Here is a 15956-nt window from a genome sequence, read left to right as displayed (position 1 = left end):
CTCTGGAGCTCTCTCACTATTTATGCAGTTTGTTGTAAATTAACCTTTAAGGTTCGCTTCTAGCCCAGAATCCCAAGTTTCAGCAAAATTTATTCAGAAAGTCCCAACTCTGCATAAACGCAAAAATATTTTTCTACACCCTACAATTATCTTTTTGAGATCCATACATGTTGTTGAGTGCAGCTGTAATTATTTTATTTATATATTGTTCCAATGTATATGTTTCTCACGATTTATCTATTCTACCATTGATGGACATTTTCTTGTACTTATTTTGGGCCCATGTTAATGCATTTCTGTTGAGTATATATCTAGGAGTGGAATTGCTGGGTCATGGTCAACTTATGTAGATAATGCAAAACAGTTTTCCAAAGTAGTTATACAAGTTTACACTCCCATAAGCAGTATAGAGTTCTAGTTAATCCATAACCTCCTTATCAAACTTGCTATTATCAATTATATTCATATTTTATCCACTCTTATGACTGTGATGTGTTATTTCACTGTGGTTTTATGACTAGTGATGCTGAGAGCCTTACCATATACACATTGTTCTTTTGGCTCTCTTGTTTTCTATTAGATTGTTTGAATTACTTTTCATTGGTGTTTGGGAGTTCACCATATATTCTGCATATCAACTGTTTATCAGATATTTATGCTGCAGGCATATTCTTCTACTTTGTGGCTTATTTTTTTCCCTCACTTAATGATACCTTTTGATAAGTAGTTCTGAATTTCAGTGTAGTCAATTGCATTAATATTACTACATACACATGATGCCTTTTGGGTTCTATTTTAAATCTCCCTCTACCTTGTAATCAGGAAAACGTTCTCTTTAATTGTCTTCTAGAAGTACAATATTGAATAGCATTAGTGATAACAGGCATCCTTGATTTTTTCTTGATCTTAACGGAAAAGCTACCAATATTTCATCATCCATGATGTTCAAAATAGGCATCTGTAGGTACCCTTTATCAGATTAAGAAAATTCTTTTGCATTTCTAGTTTGATAAGAGTGTTTAACAGAAATAGACATTAAAATTTAACAAAAATATATAGTTTTGTAAACGTTTCTATCTTATTGTTATTCTGTTACTATAGTGAAATACTTTGATTAGCTATCAAATGTTAAACCATCTCTGAGATTCCACTCAAAGTTTTATTCTTGAAATAAACCACAATTAGCTGTGATGCATTATCCCTTATAGATGATGCTGAAGCTGATTTGCTAAAATTTTGTTTAGGTTTTTTTTTTTTTTTTTTTTTTTTTGTGCACTTTTACCCTTGAGTGAGATTCCCAGGAAAACTATGTGCAAAATTGGTATTATTTCTTCCTTAAATATGTTGAAGAATTTGCCAGTGAAGTGGTCTGGGCCTGGCATTTTCCATTTTGATTACAAATTCAATTTTTTTTAACCGAACTACATTTCCAATAATTCCCTTTCTTGGAAGTTTTGGTCAAAGTGATGGCAAAGAAGATACTTTGCAGATATGGAGGGTTGAAGTAAAGCAGTGCCATTGTGTAGCTAATGCTCATTGTTGCTGATCTGTGGACTCACCTACCTGACTTGGAGCAGTAGCTGATTGATCCCTTGGATCCTCCCTCAGCTTCTTTGCTTCCTGGAACAGGTGTGTGTTTAGCAACATAACAAAGAGCCCTGTTTTCGGCTGAACACCTATACTTTCAAGGGCAGAGCAACAAGAAATGACACACGGTTTAGTCAGTCCCATTGGTTCCAGCCAGTGCCTGTGGGTTCCAGCTTGCTCTTGCTTTCTCCTACTTTATATCCATCTTCCTATTCCAACGGGCTGCCCTGCAGATCTCAAACTCCAGAACAAGATTAAAAGAAGACAGTGTTACTGATACTGCTTAACCAGCTCCCACAACTGCAAAACTTCAAATCCCATTTTTCTTTGTATCTCTCTCAATTTCTCTCTCTCACCTCTCTCTCTATCTCTGTCTCTATCTCTGTCTCTTTCTCTATCTCCTATTGGTTCTGCTTCTATGATTGAAACCTGACTGATTATTCTCTGTCTTCCACCCTCACTTTTGTATTTTTCATCCTTTGTCTCTCTATGCTCTGTTCTGAGATATTTTATTCTGATCTATTTCTAATTCATTAATTTTATTCTGCTCTATTTCTAATTCAGAATTTTATTCTGATCTATTTCTAATTCACTGTGTCTTATCTTCTCTTAGTCCATCCATTGAGTTATGGTAGTTTTATGTCTGGAATTTTAACTTTTTATCATTTCCAATTCTTTTCCAACATTCTCAGTTGTTGGAAAGTCTCATCTTTTATTTCACTGAACATACGAAGCATAGTTATTTAAAATTCTTCAATATCTAAAGACTTCCATTGTTTTTTTGTCTATTGTTTTATGTTGATGCATATGGTTTTTGTCTTAAAATGTGATTTTTTATACCATTTTCTTTTGAAATAACTATAGATTCATGAGAAATTGCAAAGACAGTATAGAGTGATCCTGTCTACTCTTCACCTAGGATCCCCCAATGGTTACATTTTGCATAACTATAGTACAATTCCAAATCTAAGAAATTGCCACTTTATCATATGCTTAGACTCATGTAACCACCATTGTAATCAAAACACAGAGCTACTCCACCACAAGACTCTCCCTGGTGCTACCCCTTTATAGTCACACCAAGCCCCTTCTATTTAATCCTCCACCATTACTAATTCCTGGAAACCACTAATCTGTTCTCCATCTCTATAACTTTGTCATCTTTAAAATGTTATATAAATGGATTCATACAGTATGGGACCTTTAGAGATGGGCTTTAGTTATGATTATACTTTTATTGTGAGTCAAACATCGTATTTGCAAAATTGTTTGTAGAATTGATTTGAGGTGAGGCTTTTTATTTTTTCAGAGAATATTTACAGTTTCTTCTGCCAGGCACCTGGTGTCCTAGCACTCTGAAATCACCTTGGTTAAACTGTAGAGATTGAGATATTCACAAACTGAGGTGTGCTCACTACAAGGGTGTGCCAGTTTGGATGCATTATGTCCCCCAAAACTCAATTATCTTTGATGCAATCTTGTGGGGGCAGATGTATTGTGTTGATTAGACTGTAATCCTTTGATTGAGTGTTTCCATGGAGATGTGACTCAATCAAATGTGAAACATTTGACTGGATAATTTCCATGGTGGTGTTACCCCGCCCATTCAGGGCAGGTGTTAACTGGATCACTGGAGTCATATAAAGGAGTTCACAGACAGAAGGACCTCAGAGCAACTGAGAGTGACATTTTGAAGAGGAGCTGCAGCTAAGAGAGGACAAAACACCCCAAGAACAACATTTTGGAGAATGCCATTTTGAAACACAACCTGAGAGCAAGTGGACACCAGCCACATGCCTTCCGAGCTAACAGAGGTTTTCCAGATGCCAATGGCCATCTTTCAGTGAAGGTACCCTATTGTTGATGCCTTACCTCAGACACTTCATGGCCTTAAGACTGTAACTTTGTAACTAAATAAACCCCCTTTATAAAAGCCAATCCATTTTTGGTATTTTGCATTCTGGCAGCATTAGCAAACTGGAACAAAAGGTAAACCATGCTAGGATGTAAACTTTCAGGATTCCACTCAAAGTTTGGAGGATGGAGCACATTCACTATTGGTTCTTTCCTTGGTGGGCTCAGGATCCAAGTCTCTGCCTTCCCTAGCCTTTTAGCCTCTCAACTGCTCCTCTGGATGCTCAAAATTCCCCAAGCAAAAAGAAGCTCCAAACTCCTGACTTGCTTCTCTGAGCCTCTCTCCCTCTCCGAATCCTAGCCCAGTAATTAACTTTGCATGTCTTCAAGCATGTGATTTTCACATATTCTGTCCAGCTTTTCTAGTTATCCTCAGCAGTGAGTTTGTCTAAATTACCTAGTCTGCTATTACTGGAAACTAATGTTTCCCATAGTTATATTTTCTTTGACCAACAAAGTGCTTAAAATATTTTGAATTTTCACATAAAAACTGGGATACCTGACTTTAATTGATATTTGAATTCATTAAAGACAATCATCACCTAGAACTATTGGCAGATATTGCTCACTTTAGGAAAAGCACATGCACCCTACTGTCTGCATCCAGCCACTTTAAGTTACATGCCTGCCTGGCTACTACAAGCATTCTTATTAAAAGGAAGTCTTTTAAATTTAATATGAGGCTTTCTCTTCCTAAAGAAGAATCCTATTATAAACAACATCTTCATTAATCCAAATCCTTGTCATTTTCATTGTTTTCCTCCATAGCTTAGAAGCACCATCTTGGGGTACAAATTGAGACATATTCCCTATACTATTCACATTCAATGACTCTGAACCCCTATCCAGCCTATTTCAAGAATGTCTTTCTTACCTCCCTATGCCCCTAACTTCAATGACAACTCTAATTCCACTGAGAATATTTATTTACAATCAGTTCTGATCATTATTGCCAGAAAGAGAAACCTGGAAAGCATTCTTATAAGAGACAACTTGTTGAATGTCCCTTCCTTAACCTTTATTCATAGAGTACATTTATTTCTTAGAATCTTTTTCCACTGGTTGACATAGTATAATAATGATGACTTCCCCCATACCTCACAGAGTATAAATAAGCAGAAAAATATAAGACATTAAAATTCATGTAAGACCAAAATCATTACTTAAGATATTTTAAAATCATCATTCTAATAGTGCCAATGTTTTGAAAACATATAATGAGGAAACACTGTTGTTCACATGTTGCTCTGTTCCACGCCCATGTGTAGCTTCAAAGTAATACAGAGAATATGTTGGTTCTCAGTGAGCTTAAATTTTAGCTGGGAAGAAAGATCACATAGCAAGCAGCATGAAAATACATGAAATACTTCTGTATATGTAAAATGACAGTATAAAAGGAATATATTATGCCACTAGAATGCCAGTTAGAAGAGTAACAAGAAGTTGAGGGTGGTGAAGAAGAAAGCCTCCTGAAAAACATTTTTGCATCAGATTTTGAGGGAAGTTTTACACAGAGACTTACAGGAGAGAGAGGGAGGTTATTCCAGCAAGTGCCATTTTTTTGCAGAGCCTTTCTTTCTAGGAGCTCAGAGAGTCCACATTTATTCTTTATCTACAGAATACATAAGGGAATTTTGTAGTATATTGGCACAGATATTTAAATGCTCAAGAATATGTAGACAGTCAAGTGTACTATATTTAGAATTAGAAGAGAGAGAAAAATGTGGATAGATAACCATCTGAAGTCTCAGTTCAGTCTTATATCTAATATTTAATAGAAGTCTCTCACACTTTCGGCTGGAGGTACAATGACATTCAATACATACATGCTGACCTTAAGGAATTTACAGTTACCATTAGAGGTTTAGGAACCTAGGTGAAAAACTAAGCAACGTGCAGCCATTATACAGCCATAAAGGAAATGTCCAAGGCAGTGGATGATAAATATCAAAAATATCAGTGCTGTCAAGTACTCGTGGAGTTCACGAGAGAGAGGAATCCTTGGGGGCTAGTGAAGAAAAAGGCCTCATTAAAGAGATATAACTTATAATCATTTCAGCAGGGAGACCACATTGGTCCTCTAATTCGGATGATTCCCTTATCTGGCATGACTAATAAACAGCTCTTCATTTTATAATACAAAGCATAAAATTCACTTTAATGAAACATCCCATTTCAAATTCTTAGAGAGAATGTTCTTCCTTATATTAAATCCCAAATCAGCCTCCTTATTAAAACTGATAGTGCTATCCGAAGCTTCCCAACCCGTGTACCTGGCATCCTCAGGTGCTCCAATGTGTCCCAGGTGTGATGGCTTATTTATTTTCTTGGCCCTCCAAGCTGTCCTGTGGGGCCTGAGGCAACCACAGCCCCAGGTGGCCTCTGGCCAGGAGAAGACTCCTGTGTTTATTCCAGTGCCATTAAATATTGTCATTTTCTATGTTTGTTCTTCTGTAAAAAAAAAGACTATGAAGCATGTTGAAAGAGGTCCAGGCTCCAGAATCAGAAAGACCTAACTTAGACCCATTGATTAGTTCTCAGACCTTCGGAAGCAGACATTTTAAACCTTTCAAAGCCTTAATCTCTACAGATAAAAAAATGGGTATAATAATATTATCTCCCTTAAGGAGTTGGTGTAAAGATTAAAGATAATATATTAGCATTAATAGATACTATTTTTGTCATGAGTTCTGCTTTTGCCCTTTCTAATCAGCTTATAGAATTCCTCTTCCATTTTATAACCTCAAATTATTTAAAGCTTAGGCTGAGTTTCCTGTGAATTTCCTCCTCTTGGGAACTTCTATCCCAAGTTCCTTCAGCTTCTCTTTGTCTAACATGAGTTCAAATTCCTTCAACATCCTAGTTGCTCTTTTCTAGACATTCTATGGGGTCTCTGTCTCCCTTTTTATGGATATAGTACAAAGAACAGAATGCCCCCCTGTAAAAGTGGCTTGATAAGCCAGTCCTTGAAGAGTAGAGGGAATAGGGGAATGGAGGATATTCTCAATAGAGAATAGTATAGCGAGCAAAGGAGAAGAAACCATAAAAAGCACATGACATAATTTATCAAAAAAAAAGTGCCTAACTAGCTAATAGTGAACCACTGAGAAAACAGATTTTAAAAAGGTTGAATTGAGATCCCTGGAACTACAGGGCTATGACTATAAAGGAAAATCAACAAAGGTTTGGACAAGGGAGATAGAGTGTGTTATGGAATGACTAATGTGTCAATTAAAAGTAAGTGACGGATTCTGGGAAGATGGTGGCATAGAAGGAAGTGGAAGACTTAGTCTCCCCCAGAACAATTCATAAATGAACAAAAAACCAGTAAATAACCTGGAATGGTAGCAGGGAGACAAATGTGACTGTACACTCAACATCCACCGACATGAATTGGGAGGAATGCCCGAGATCACAGCATAAAATCTGTGAGTAAAATTGCAGACCTGCGCTGAGAGCCGAGAACCTAGAGCCGGGAGCCCCTCCCTCACGGAAGCCGCGCTGTGCACTTTCTCAGCCCAGCTCCAAGTGAGATTTTAATAATAACTGCTCAATACAGACAGCGAATCCTCAACAAGCAGACAGAGGCTTTTGGTGACAACTGACACTGGGAGAATCGGGGGAAATATTCTGTCTCTCGCTCTCTCTCTGTGGAGAAAACCTCAGCTACTCTCAGCCCACAAGGCGTTGCAGTAAAGACAGCGTCACACATTCTGCATTCTGAAACGAGCTGAGAGACCCGCGGCACAGCCAAGTGGCCCAGGGCTTCCCTAGAGGGATGGTGCACACTGATGACGTAGCACAGCATCCCCCTCTGCTGAGGGAGGATCGCGGCTGGGAGGGGGGATCCGCTCAGAGAACCCAGGGGCACTACGCCAAGTCCGGTGGTTTATGGGACACCGAGAGAGAGCTGCCCTTCCTCCCTGGCCACCCGTGAGTGCACCCCACATTCAGGGCGGGCGACTCCAACGGTGTGCCCAGGCTGAGCTCTCCAACTGAACACACAAGAATTATTTCCCCACACTATGCAGGAAAAAAGGTTGAGAACTGACTGGAGGGATATAGGTGGCTCACGGACGCCATCTGCTGGTTACTTAGAGAAAGTGTACGTCATCAAACTGTGTCTCTGAAAATTAGATCGATATCCTTTTTTTTTGATACAACTTGAAAGAACCCTATCAAGCAAAACAAATGCCAAGAGGCCAAAAACAACAGAAAATCTTAATGCATATGATAAAACCAGATGATATGGAGACTCCAGCTCCAAACACACAAATCAATATTTCAGAAGAAACGTTATACCTCGCAAAATTAATTAAAGAACTACAATCAAAGAACGAAAACATGGCAAAGGATTTAAAGGACATCAAGAGGACCATGGCCCAGAATATAAGCGCCATAAAAAAGACCCTAGAAGAGCATAAAGAAGACATTGCAAGAGTAAATAAAAAAATAGAAGATCTTATGGAAATAAAAGAAACTGTTGGCCAAATTAAAAAGACTCTGGATATTCACAATACAAGACTAGAGGAAGTTGAACAACATCTCAGTGTCCTAGAAATCCACAGAACAGAAAATGAAAGAACAAAAGAAAGAATGGAGAAAAAATTGAAAAAATCGCAATGGATCTCAGGGATATGATAGATAAAATAAAACGTCCAAACTTAAGACTCATTGGTGTCCCAGAAGGGGAACAGAAGGGTAAAGGTCTAGAAAGAGTATTCAAAGAAATTGTTGGGGAAAACTTTCCAAGCCTTCTACACAATATAAACACACAAAGCATAAATGCCCAGGGAACTCCAAATAGAATAAATCCAAATAAACCCACCCCAAGACATATTCTGATCAGACTCTCAAATACTGAAGAGAAGGAACAAGTTCTGAAAGCAGCAAAAGAGCAATTCACCACATACAAAGGAAACAACATAAGACTAAGTAGTGACTACTCAGTGGCAACTATGGAGGCGAGAAGGCAGTGGCATGACATATTTAAAATTCTGAGAGAGAAAAATTTCCAGCCAAGAATACTTTATCCAGCAAAACTCTCCTTCAAATTTGAGGGAGAGCTTAAATTTTTCACAGACAAACAAATGCTGAGAGACTTTGCCAATAAAAGACCTGCCCTACTTCAGATTCTAAAGGAAGCCCTACCAACAGAGAGACAAAGAAAGGAGAAAGAGATATAGAGAATTTTAACAGACATATATAGTACCTTACATCCCAAATCACCAGGACACTCATTTTTCTCTAGTGATCACAGATCTTCCCCGGAAGGGACCATAAGCTGGGAAATAAAACAAGCCTCAAGAAATTAAAAAAAAAAAAAAATTGAATATACTCAAAGAACATTCTCCAAACACAATGGAATACAAATAGAAGTCAATAATTTTTGAACTATAACTCCACTATTTACTTCCTACATGATAAAATATACACAAACTCTAAGGACAAATCAATGGTTTTGAACTCAATGTAAAATATGTAATTTTAGACAACTATATAAAGGTGGGGGAATGAAGGAGTATAGGAACATAGTTTATGTGCCCTATTGAAGTGAAGGTGGTATCAAAGAAAAACAAGATTGATAGGGATTTAAGAGGTTAATTTTAAGCTCCACAGTAAACACAAAGAAATTATCAGAGAATATAACCATAGAGATGAAAAGTAGAGTTTGGGTTAAGAGAAATGGGGGAAGGGGCAATGGGAAGTTAAGAAAGGAGTGTAGGGTTGCTGTTTGAGGTGAAGGGAAATTTCTAGTAATGGATGGTGGGAAAGAGCATAACATCATTCTAAATGTGATTAATCCCACTAATGGAAAGCTAGGAAAGGGGTGGAATGGTAAGATTTAGGCTGTATATATGTTTCCACAATTGAAAAAAGAAAAAAAAAACACAGTCTAACTAGACAATTGAATGCTAAGGATGAACTTGGATGGGATTGGAGGGTGTAGGACAGGTGGCTTGAAGGGACACAGTTGAGACATAAGGTAAAGGAAATATAGAATGTAAGCATTGTATCATTGCTGAATCTCTTATACTTCTTAGCTGTGCTTAATGGAATTACATAAAAGAATGTTCTTGTTCATGGGAAGTACATATGTGAATTATAGTGTATGTTCAAGGATGTGCGCAGCTAACTCTCATATATTCAGAAGACAGAGAAATATATGATGGATGATAGACAGGGAGGGAGGGAAAGAAATAGTGATGTGACAGCATGTTAAAGTTGGTGGATTGAGCTATCGGGGGAGGGGGGTCAGGGTATGATGGAATTCTGTGTATGGGGCTAGTATTGTTTTTGCAACTATTCATGTAACTTTGAATTTATTTCAAAATAATAAAAAAAAAGTAAGTGAACATGGCATTCATGTGAGCTACTCATAAGCAGCAAAATGTCTTAAATGTATAACCTTTCTTTTGTTCCTCTTAGATGAAAACATTCAATAACCCTAGAAATGTACCAAAGGTGATGCCGAAAACCTGGAGATGATCCGCAAACCACACATTCCTAGGAACTTTGTTGGCTGCCGCAGCCCACCATGGCTACAAAGAGGTTGATGACCCAAAGAAGTTACTCTGTCCTATGCTGAGAATCACAACTCGGTAGCTCTGACCTCCAGATTTCCTTTATTCCTAACCCCCTCTCTTCTAGCCTTCCTGTCTTTCATTCATTCAGTACAGCACCTTATTTAGAGCCTGGTCCCTTGGCACCAGAGTGTTGGAGTTCATGCCCCAATTTTGCTGAGCATTACCTGTGTGACTTTGGGTAAGTTACCTTCTCCGTGATTCAGTTTCTTCTTCTGTAAAAGTGAGAATGTTTACTGGACTTTAAAAATTAATTGTAAAGATGCAATGAGTTAATGTATCTAAAGTGCTCAGAAGAAACTCTGGCAATGATAAATGCTATATATGTTAATTGTTATGCTGATTTTGTGGGAAAGGCAATGGCTTTGGAATCAGACTCTTGGATACAATTTCAGAAGCTACGATTTATTGTCTTTGTAACCTTGGATGAGACACTTAATCTCTCTGAGGCTGTTTCCTCAACTGTAAAATGACAATTAATAAAATTTACTTTGAAGATTTGCCCTATTAAATTAAGGCACAATATGCAAACAGCCTGGCACAAAGTTGGAACTAAATACTGTATACACTCCTTCCCTCCTCTGCTTCCTTGCAGTACTGTGGCCACATCTGAGGCTGGGAGACCCCAACACTGAGCTTAGGGGCTGGTGCTTACTTCTGAAGTGCCAGGCAAAGAGTAGAGAGCGTCATTGCTGGGACTCTTCAGGAAGGGTGACCGACCCGGAGGAGATGTGGGAAGGAGGAGACGGAGAGGGACGCAGGGAGGCGGCCCTTGGACTACATCTCCCGGGATGCTCAGCAAGAGGGAGCGCCCCGCCCCGCCCCGCCCTACCCCGCCCTGCACGGCGGGCGCTGCCCACCCGGCGGAGCCGAACGGCGCGCCGAGGCTACAAGTGCCGGGGCTGGTGATTGGGAGACTTACCCGAGGAGCCGCGCCGGGCGAAGCGCGCGGTGCTCGAGCCGCGCCGGGTAACGGAGGCAGGAGGTGAGTGGCGGAGTGGGACCGGGAAGATGCTCTGGGGCGAGGGCAAGAGCCGGGAACCTGGCGCAACAGGGGCAGGCGTCCCCACTCTCTGCTCGAGGTGCCTGCCTTGCCTCCGGGTGCTCCGCGGACGCGGCCCGACTCCGCGTGCCTGGGTCCGGCGCAGAGTTCACCCGGAATGGATTGATTGGTCCCGCGGCGCTCGCGGAGGGCACCTCTGCCCGGTGCTTGCGGCGCGCCCTCCCAGCACAGCGCATGCAGGACCGATCCCGAGGTCGCCTCCTCCAGACCAGGCTCGTCGGTGCCTATCAGTTCCTATGCAAAATATTCATGCTTTTAATTGATGGCAGTCAGACGGGGCAAAGTGCTGTCTCCTTGTTTTGAGGTGCAATTTCGTTAACTGGGCTCTTAACTAGACCGGAGATAAGAGAGGGAGGAGACGAAAGAAAAGAGCCTTTAGCTGGTCCCCTGGGATTATCCATTCTCCACTGAGAATGGAAGCCCCGGATTACGGAACTGCAAAGGAAATCGACTGTGCCGCTGCTCTTTCTCCGATAGAGCAAGCGGGAGTCCCTCTTTCTTTAAAGAGATAGGCAGGAGAAGGGAATAAAAGTGGAGATTTCTATTCCCCTTTGTTATAAGTTGGAAATCATGTACGGACTTCCAATTTTATCTACAGTTGTACAATGTGATGAGTTAATCGTGCCAAAGGTTAATCAGAGCTTCTAATGCCCCAGAGAGCTGTGGGACGATTTCTCATTTCATTAATCGATGAAACTCGTTACCATTGCTTCTCTCATTGAGGGATTCTGCAGCAGGGGTTTGTCCGTTTGCTGAAGAAAGGCTCTGGTTCACTGGTGGTTTTCATACACTTGATGTTTTTTGCTGTTTCAGTTGTAGAGAAACTCCGATAATAGGAGTTTAAAAGCCAAACTCTGATGTAGAGCAGAGAACACGTCGGTTCCCTTTCCCGAATTTATGTGAGTTGCCATGTTGACCTTAGGTGAGCCTTGCCTGTGCCTCTGTGTATTACCAGCTGTTGGAGCTGTGGCTTTTGAAACATAATAAACCTTAAGTCATGGGTTAAATCAATTATCACACTGAAATTGGAAGCAAAATAAAAGGGGTCCTTACTTGAAATTCCTCTACTTGGTGATAGTGGAAAGTGAATTTTTATTCCTTGGAAAAATGGCAGAGGCAGAGCGAGTTGGACAAACGGTATCCTGCTCAGCCCAAAGTGCTGTCCCAGATAAGTCCCTTGCTTCAGTGGGGACGAGGGCGTGTCAGATATACAAAGGGCCAGAAGATAACCTTGGAAACAGCTGCTCTGCTCACCTGTTTACGTCAACAGAACCCTTACTTTGTGAGTTTTATAATTTGTCTTTTATTGTCAGTCTACTTAAGTAAACCTACAATGGGTTTGTCAGAACTTCTGGATGGTCAGTTTCCTGTGCACACATGTTAGCAAAACATGCAGAGGGGGAGAAAGTGAATGGGAAAAGCAGAGCTGGGCTGGAGCAGCAGTTGTATATGTGTGGAGCCATGGAGCTGACCCACTGCATGTTGCAGAGATCACAGTAGTGTGTGTTTTCTGCTCACTTCTGGGTACAGAACGTGCTGGCCCCGTGATGCAGGGAGGGAGTAGGGTGCAGAGTGGAAGCACAGTGACCAGACATGCAGTCTTGTAAACACGGGGCCATGTGACTTGGGTCATTGGATGTATGAGGTGTAAGGGAAGGAGAGGTGGCTGATTAAACAAGCCCTCTTTCGCCTATTTCAGGGCTACCCAGTCAAAATGCTGAGCCCCTGCTCCCATAGGTCTAAGCCCATAAAGGCATATATTAATTTCACCTATGGGGATGCTCTAAACCTAATCTGCATTAGCATCTCTTCTGAAGTAAAGAGAGTATAAACACTTAAAATCCAGCTGAATTATTAAGAAGTCTGTGCTTCCCCAGGTCCTCCAGAAAATCTCTGCTAAAAAGGGTCCTTGCCTTTCTCATTTGTGTCACTATACAGGAAACCTGCTTTCTTATTTGAGGGATCCTGTCACAGAAATGTGTGAGTCCTTGGATAAATTTGGCTCAGTGACGGCAATGCTTTCTTCCAGAGACACTGCCACTTCCTTCTTGCTCCTTTTCTACCCCAACCTAAGTTTCCAGTGTTCATCTCTGTGATAAATCAATGGTATCCTCTTCCTTCTTTTACCCCTTTTAGGAGGAACTGGGGTTGAGGCACTGATAGCCTTGGCTACAAAGGGAAATGGAGACCTCAGGAACAGCTCTCCTGGTGCATTGCAGCCTTTGCTTCTGTTGGGTTCTTGTCTGAATGTGTCGCTCTTGCCAGAATTTCCGGAAGCTGCTGGGGCATATCTGACCAGCCCTGATGGAGCTCCAACACCTTGATAAGAAGAATAGCCAGGCAGAGTGGTGTGGTGCTGTGGACTGGGGTTCTGGAGGGCCTCCTAGTGACCAGGCAGATGTAGCAGCCAGCAGAGCTGCTCTCTGCTGCCAGAGACACTGCATGTTCACACCCAGGGCAGTAGAGATGGAAGGCTTTAAAGATAATCTTTCTCCAGCATTACCCTCTTCCTCTTTTCAAGACAGTGTTATTTGGCCAGACTCCTTCCCATCAGGACCACTAAACTCAGGGAACCAAATAACAGCAGAACGGAAAGTCTGCAACTGTTGCAGTCAGGAATTAGAAACTTCTTTTACCTATGTGGATGAGAATATCAACTTGGAGCAGTGGAACCAGAGCTCCCCTTCCACGAAAGGGAATAATCAGCCAGGAGATCTTGGCTGGGGAAATCCAAATGAGTGGTCCCACGAGGCTGCCATGTCCTTGATATCCGAAGATGAAGATGATACCAGTTCTGAAGCCACATCTTCAGAGAAGTCAGTAGACTATGGTTTCATCAGCGCCATCTTGTTCTTGGTCACTGGAATTTTGCTGGTGATCATCTCTTACATTGTCCCACGGGAAGTCACAGTGGATCCCAATACTGTGGCAGCCCGGGAGATGGAACGTCTAGAGAAGGAGAGTGCGAGGTTGGGGGCTCACCTGGACCGATGTGTGATTGCTGGACTCTGCCTCCTCACTCTTGGGGGCGTCGTTCTCTCCTGTTTGCTAATGATGTCTATGTGGAAGGGGGAGCTCTATCGGCGAAACAGGTTTGCCTCTTCCAAAGAGTCCGCAAAACTGTATGGTTCTTTCAACTTCAGGATGAAAACCAGCACTAATGAAAACACACTGGAACTGTCCTTGGTAGAGGAAGATGCTCTCACCATACAACGTTAATTCTGGTTGTACATGTCTTGAGTCTGCCTTGGCATTTTATATGAAATGAAAACCAAAACCCAAAAACATTTCTTAAAATTAACAGTGCAATTTATTTACCTGGCAAGAAAAGTTTATTTCCGAAACCAATTGCCAATGAGTGTTTTTGTTCTCTGTGTATCTTTCATTTAGAGAAAAGCCGTGTAAGATGAATAAGAAATCACAATCAGCTACACTTTTCCTTCTAAAAAACTGACTAATCCATGATGGCCATCAGCTCCTACTTCTGTTGCAAAATATTTCTAATGACTTGGTGTACAAATGATTTCTTTTACGTGAATATGGGATATTATTCTTTGGATACTAGGGGGGTCCTACACATAGTAGGACAAATTGGCAATCCATTTTGTGAAAAAGAACTTAAACAGTAATCAAATCATAAGGCTTGCATTTAATTCTCAAAGGTGCTTATTCATGTTCTTGCTAAATTGTTTTATTTCTGTAATTTGGTTAACCACCAAATGTAGGGTTTTGAGTTTGAATATTTTGAAGCTTGAGGATGTTTGGCTATAAAAAAAAACTGTAAAAAATGTTGTATTTAAAATATTCCTGTATTCAAAAGTGGTAACTAAGTCTAGGATAAAAAGAAAAGTATATAAATCATTATCAAACCAATGTGAATTTAACCCAGAATAGTAATGCTAGACATTAGCCAGTGTTGCATGCCAGTTCTCTAGATGAAGTCAATGAGTTTCAGATCGAAATTTTATTTTCTTTTTGTGATTTTGCCATCAGACTGGTTGCCAGCACTCTTGAAGTCTTTGCTAGAGCTCACACCAGAAAGGCAAAGCATGAGGTGTTTTTAATATATTTCCAGACATCTAAATATCTAGACAGCTCTGAGTCACGATTGGCTGAGGCATGCTTCCAGATGACATTTTGTTGCTTGGAGAAAACCTCCAATACAATCACAGCCAGTCTCTTGGGAACTGTGCCTAGCAGGCTGTGTTGCTTGTTCTAGGCCCAGCAACAAGCCAGTGCCCCAGAATGGCACCTGTCCTTAAGCCCACAGCCAAAAAAAAAAATTAAAATAGGAAGATAGAAAGAGATTAGCATAACTGATTCTGTGGGAGCCGCACTTGTCACCAGAATCCACCTGCCTCTGCAAGGAATGGTCAGGTGTCATTCCCAGCTCCTTATATCCAGGTCCCTCAGGAACTGTGAGCTATTGCCTCATGATGTTCAACTCCTGCTCTGTGAGAGGCTTGATGGGAAAAGTGGGCACAACTTCACAAACACCCAGTGTCCAGCTGGTACAGTCTCTGTACAGTAATGGTTCAGGAAGGCGCTTTGCAGTGCAGTCTCAGAAATAGCTTGCATTTTGCGACTTTTCTTTTGGGTGTTTCCAACCTCCTGCTGTAAAGTTGTTTTAACTGAACTGCCACTACTCTGTTACCAGTATGGATCACTGGGGTCATTCCTAAAGAGGACTGGAGCTGGGGATTGGGGTAGCAGGATGGGATTGGGGGAGTGACATAACAAGAAAGTGGTTGCTTTGTGCATTCCAAAGTCTCATTTGAAAATCTGAAATTTGTGTTATTACTGAGGAC

General features: G+C 40.9%; 1 protein-coding gene across 1 annotated transcript; it reads left to right on the top strand.

Moving 5' to 3' along the window:
- Nucleotides 1-10943: 10943 nt before the first annotated feature.
- On the top strand, nt 10944-14804 carry TMEM74 (transmembrane protein 74). The gene is made up of 2 exons (XM_037803076.1): nt 10944-11070; nt 13285-14804. The coding sequence occupies exon 2, from the start codon at nt 13453-13455 to the stop codon at nt 14365-14367; it is 915 nt and encodes a 304-aa protein (XP_037659004.1). The 5' UTR covers nt 10944-11070; nt 13285-13452; the 3' UTR covers nt 14368-14804.
- Nucleotides 14805-15956: the final 1152 nt, after the last annotated feature.

Source organism: Choloepus didactylus, chromosome 14, assembly GCF_015220235.1.
Source record: "Choloepus didactylus isolate mChoDid1 chromosome 14, mChoDid1.pri, whole genome shotgun sequence".
Lineage (NCBI taxonomy): Eukaryota > Metazoa > Chordata > Mammalia > Pilosa > Megalonychidae > Choloepus > Choloepus didactylus.
The sequence above is the reverse complement of the archived record's forward strand: the minus strand, read 5'-3'. Positions and strand labels throughout refer to the sequence as shown.

Excerpts from the sequence above, each read along its gene's own strand:
- TMEM74 (XM_037803076.1), top strand. The coding sequence starts at position 13,453 with ATGGAGCTCCAACACCTTGATAAGAAGAATAGCCAGGCAGAGTGGTGT.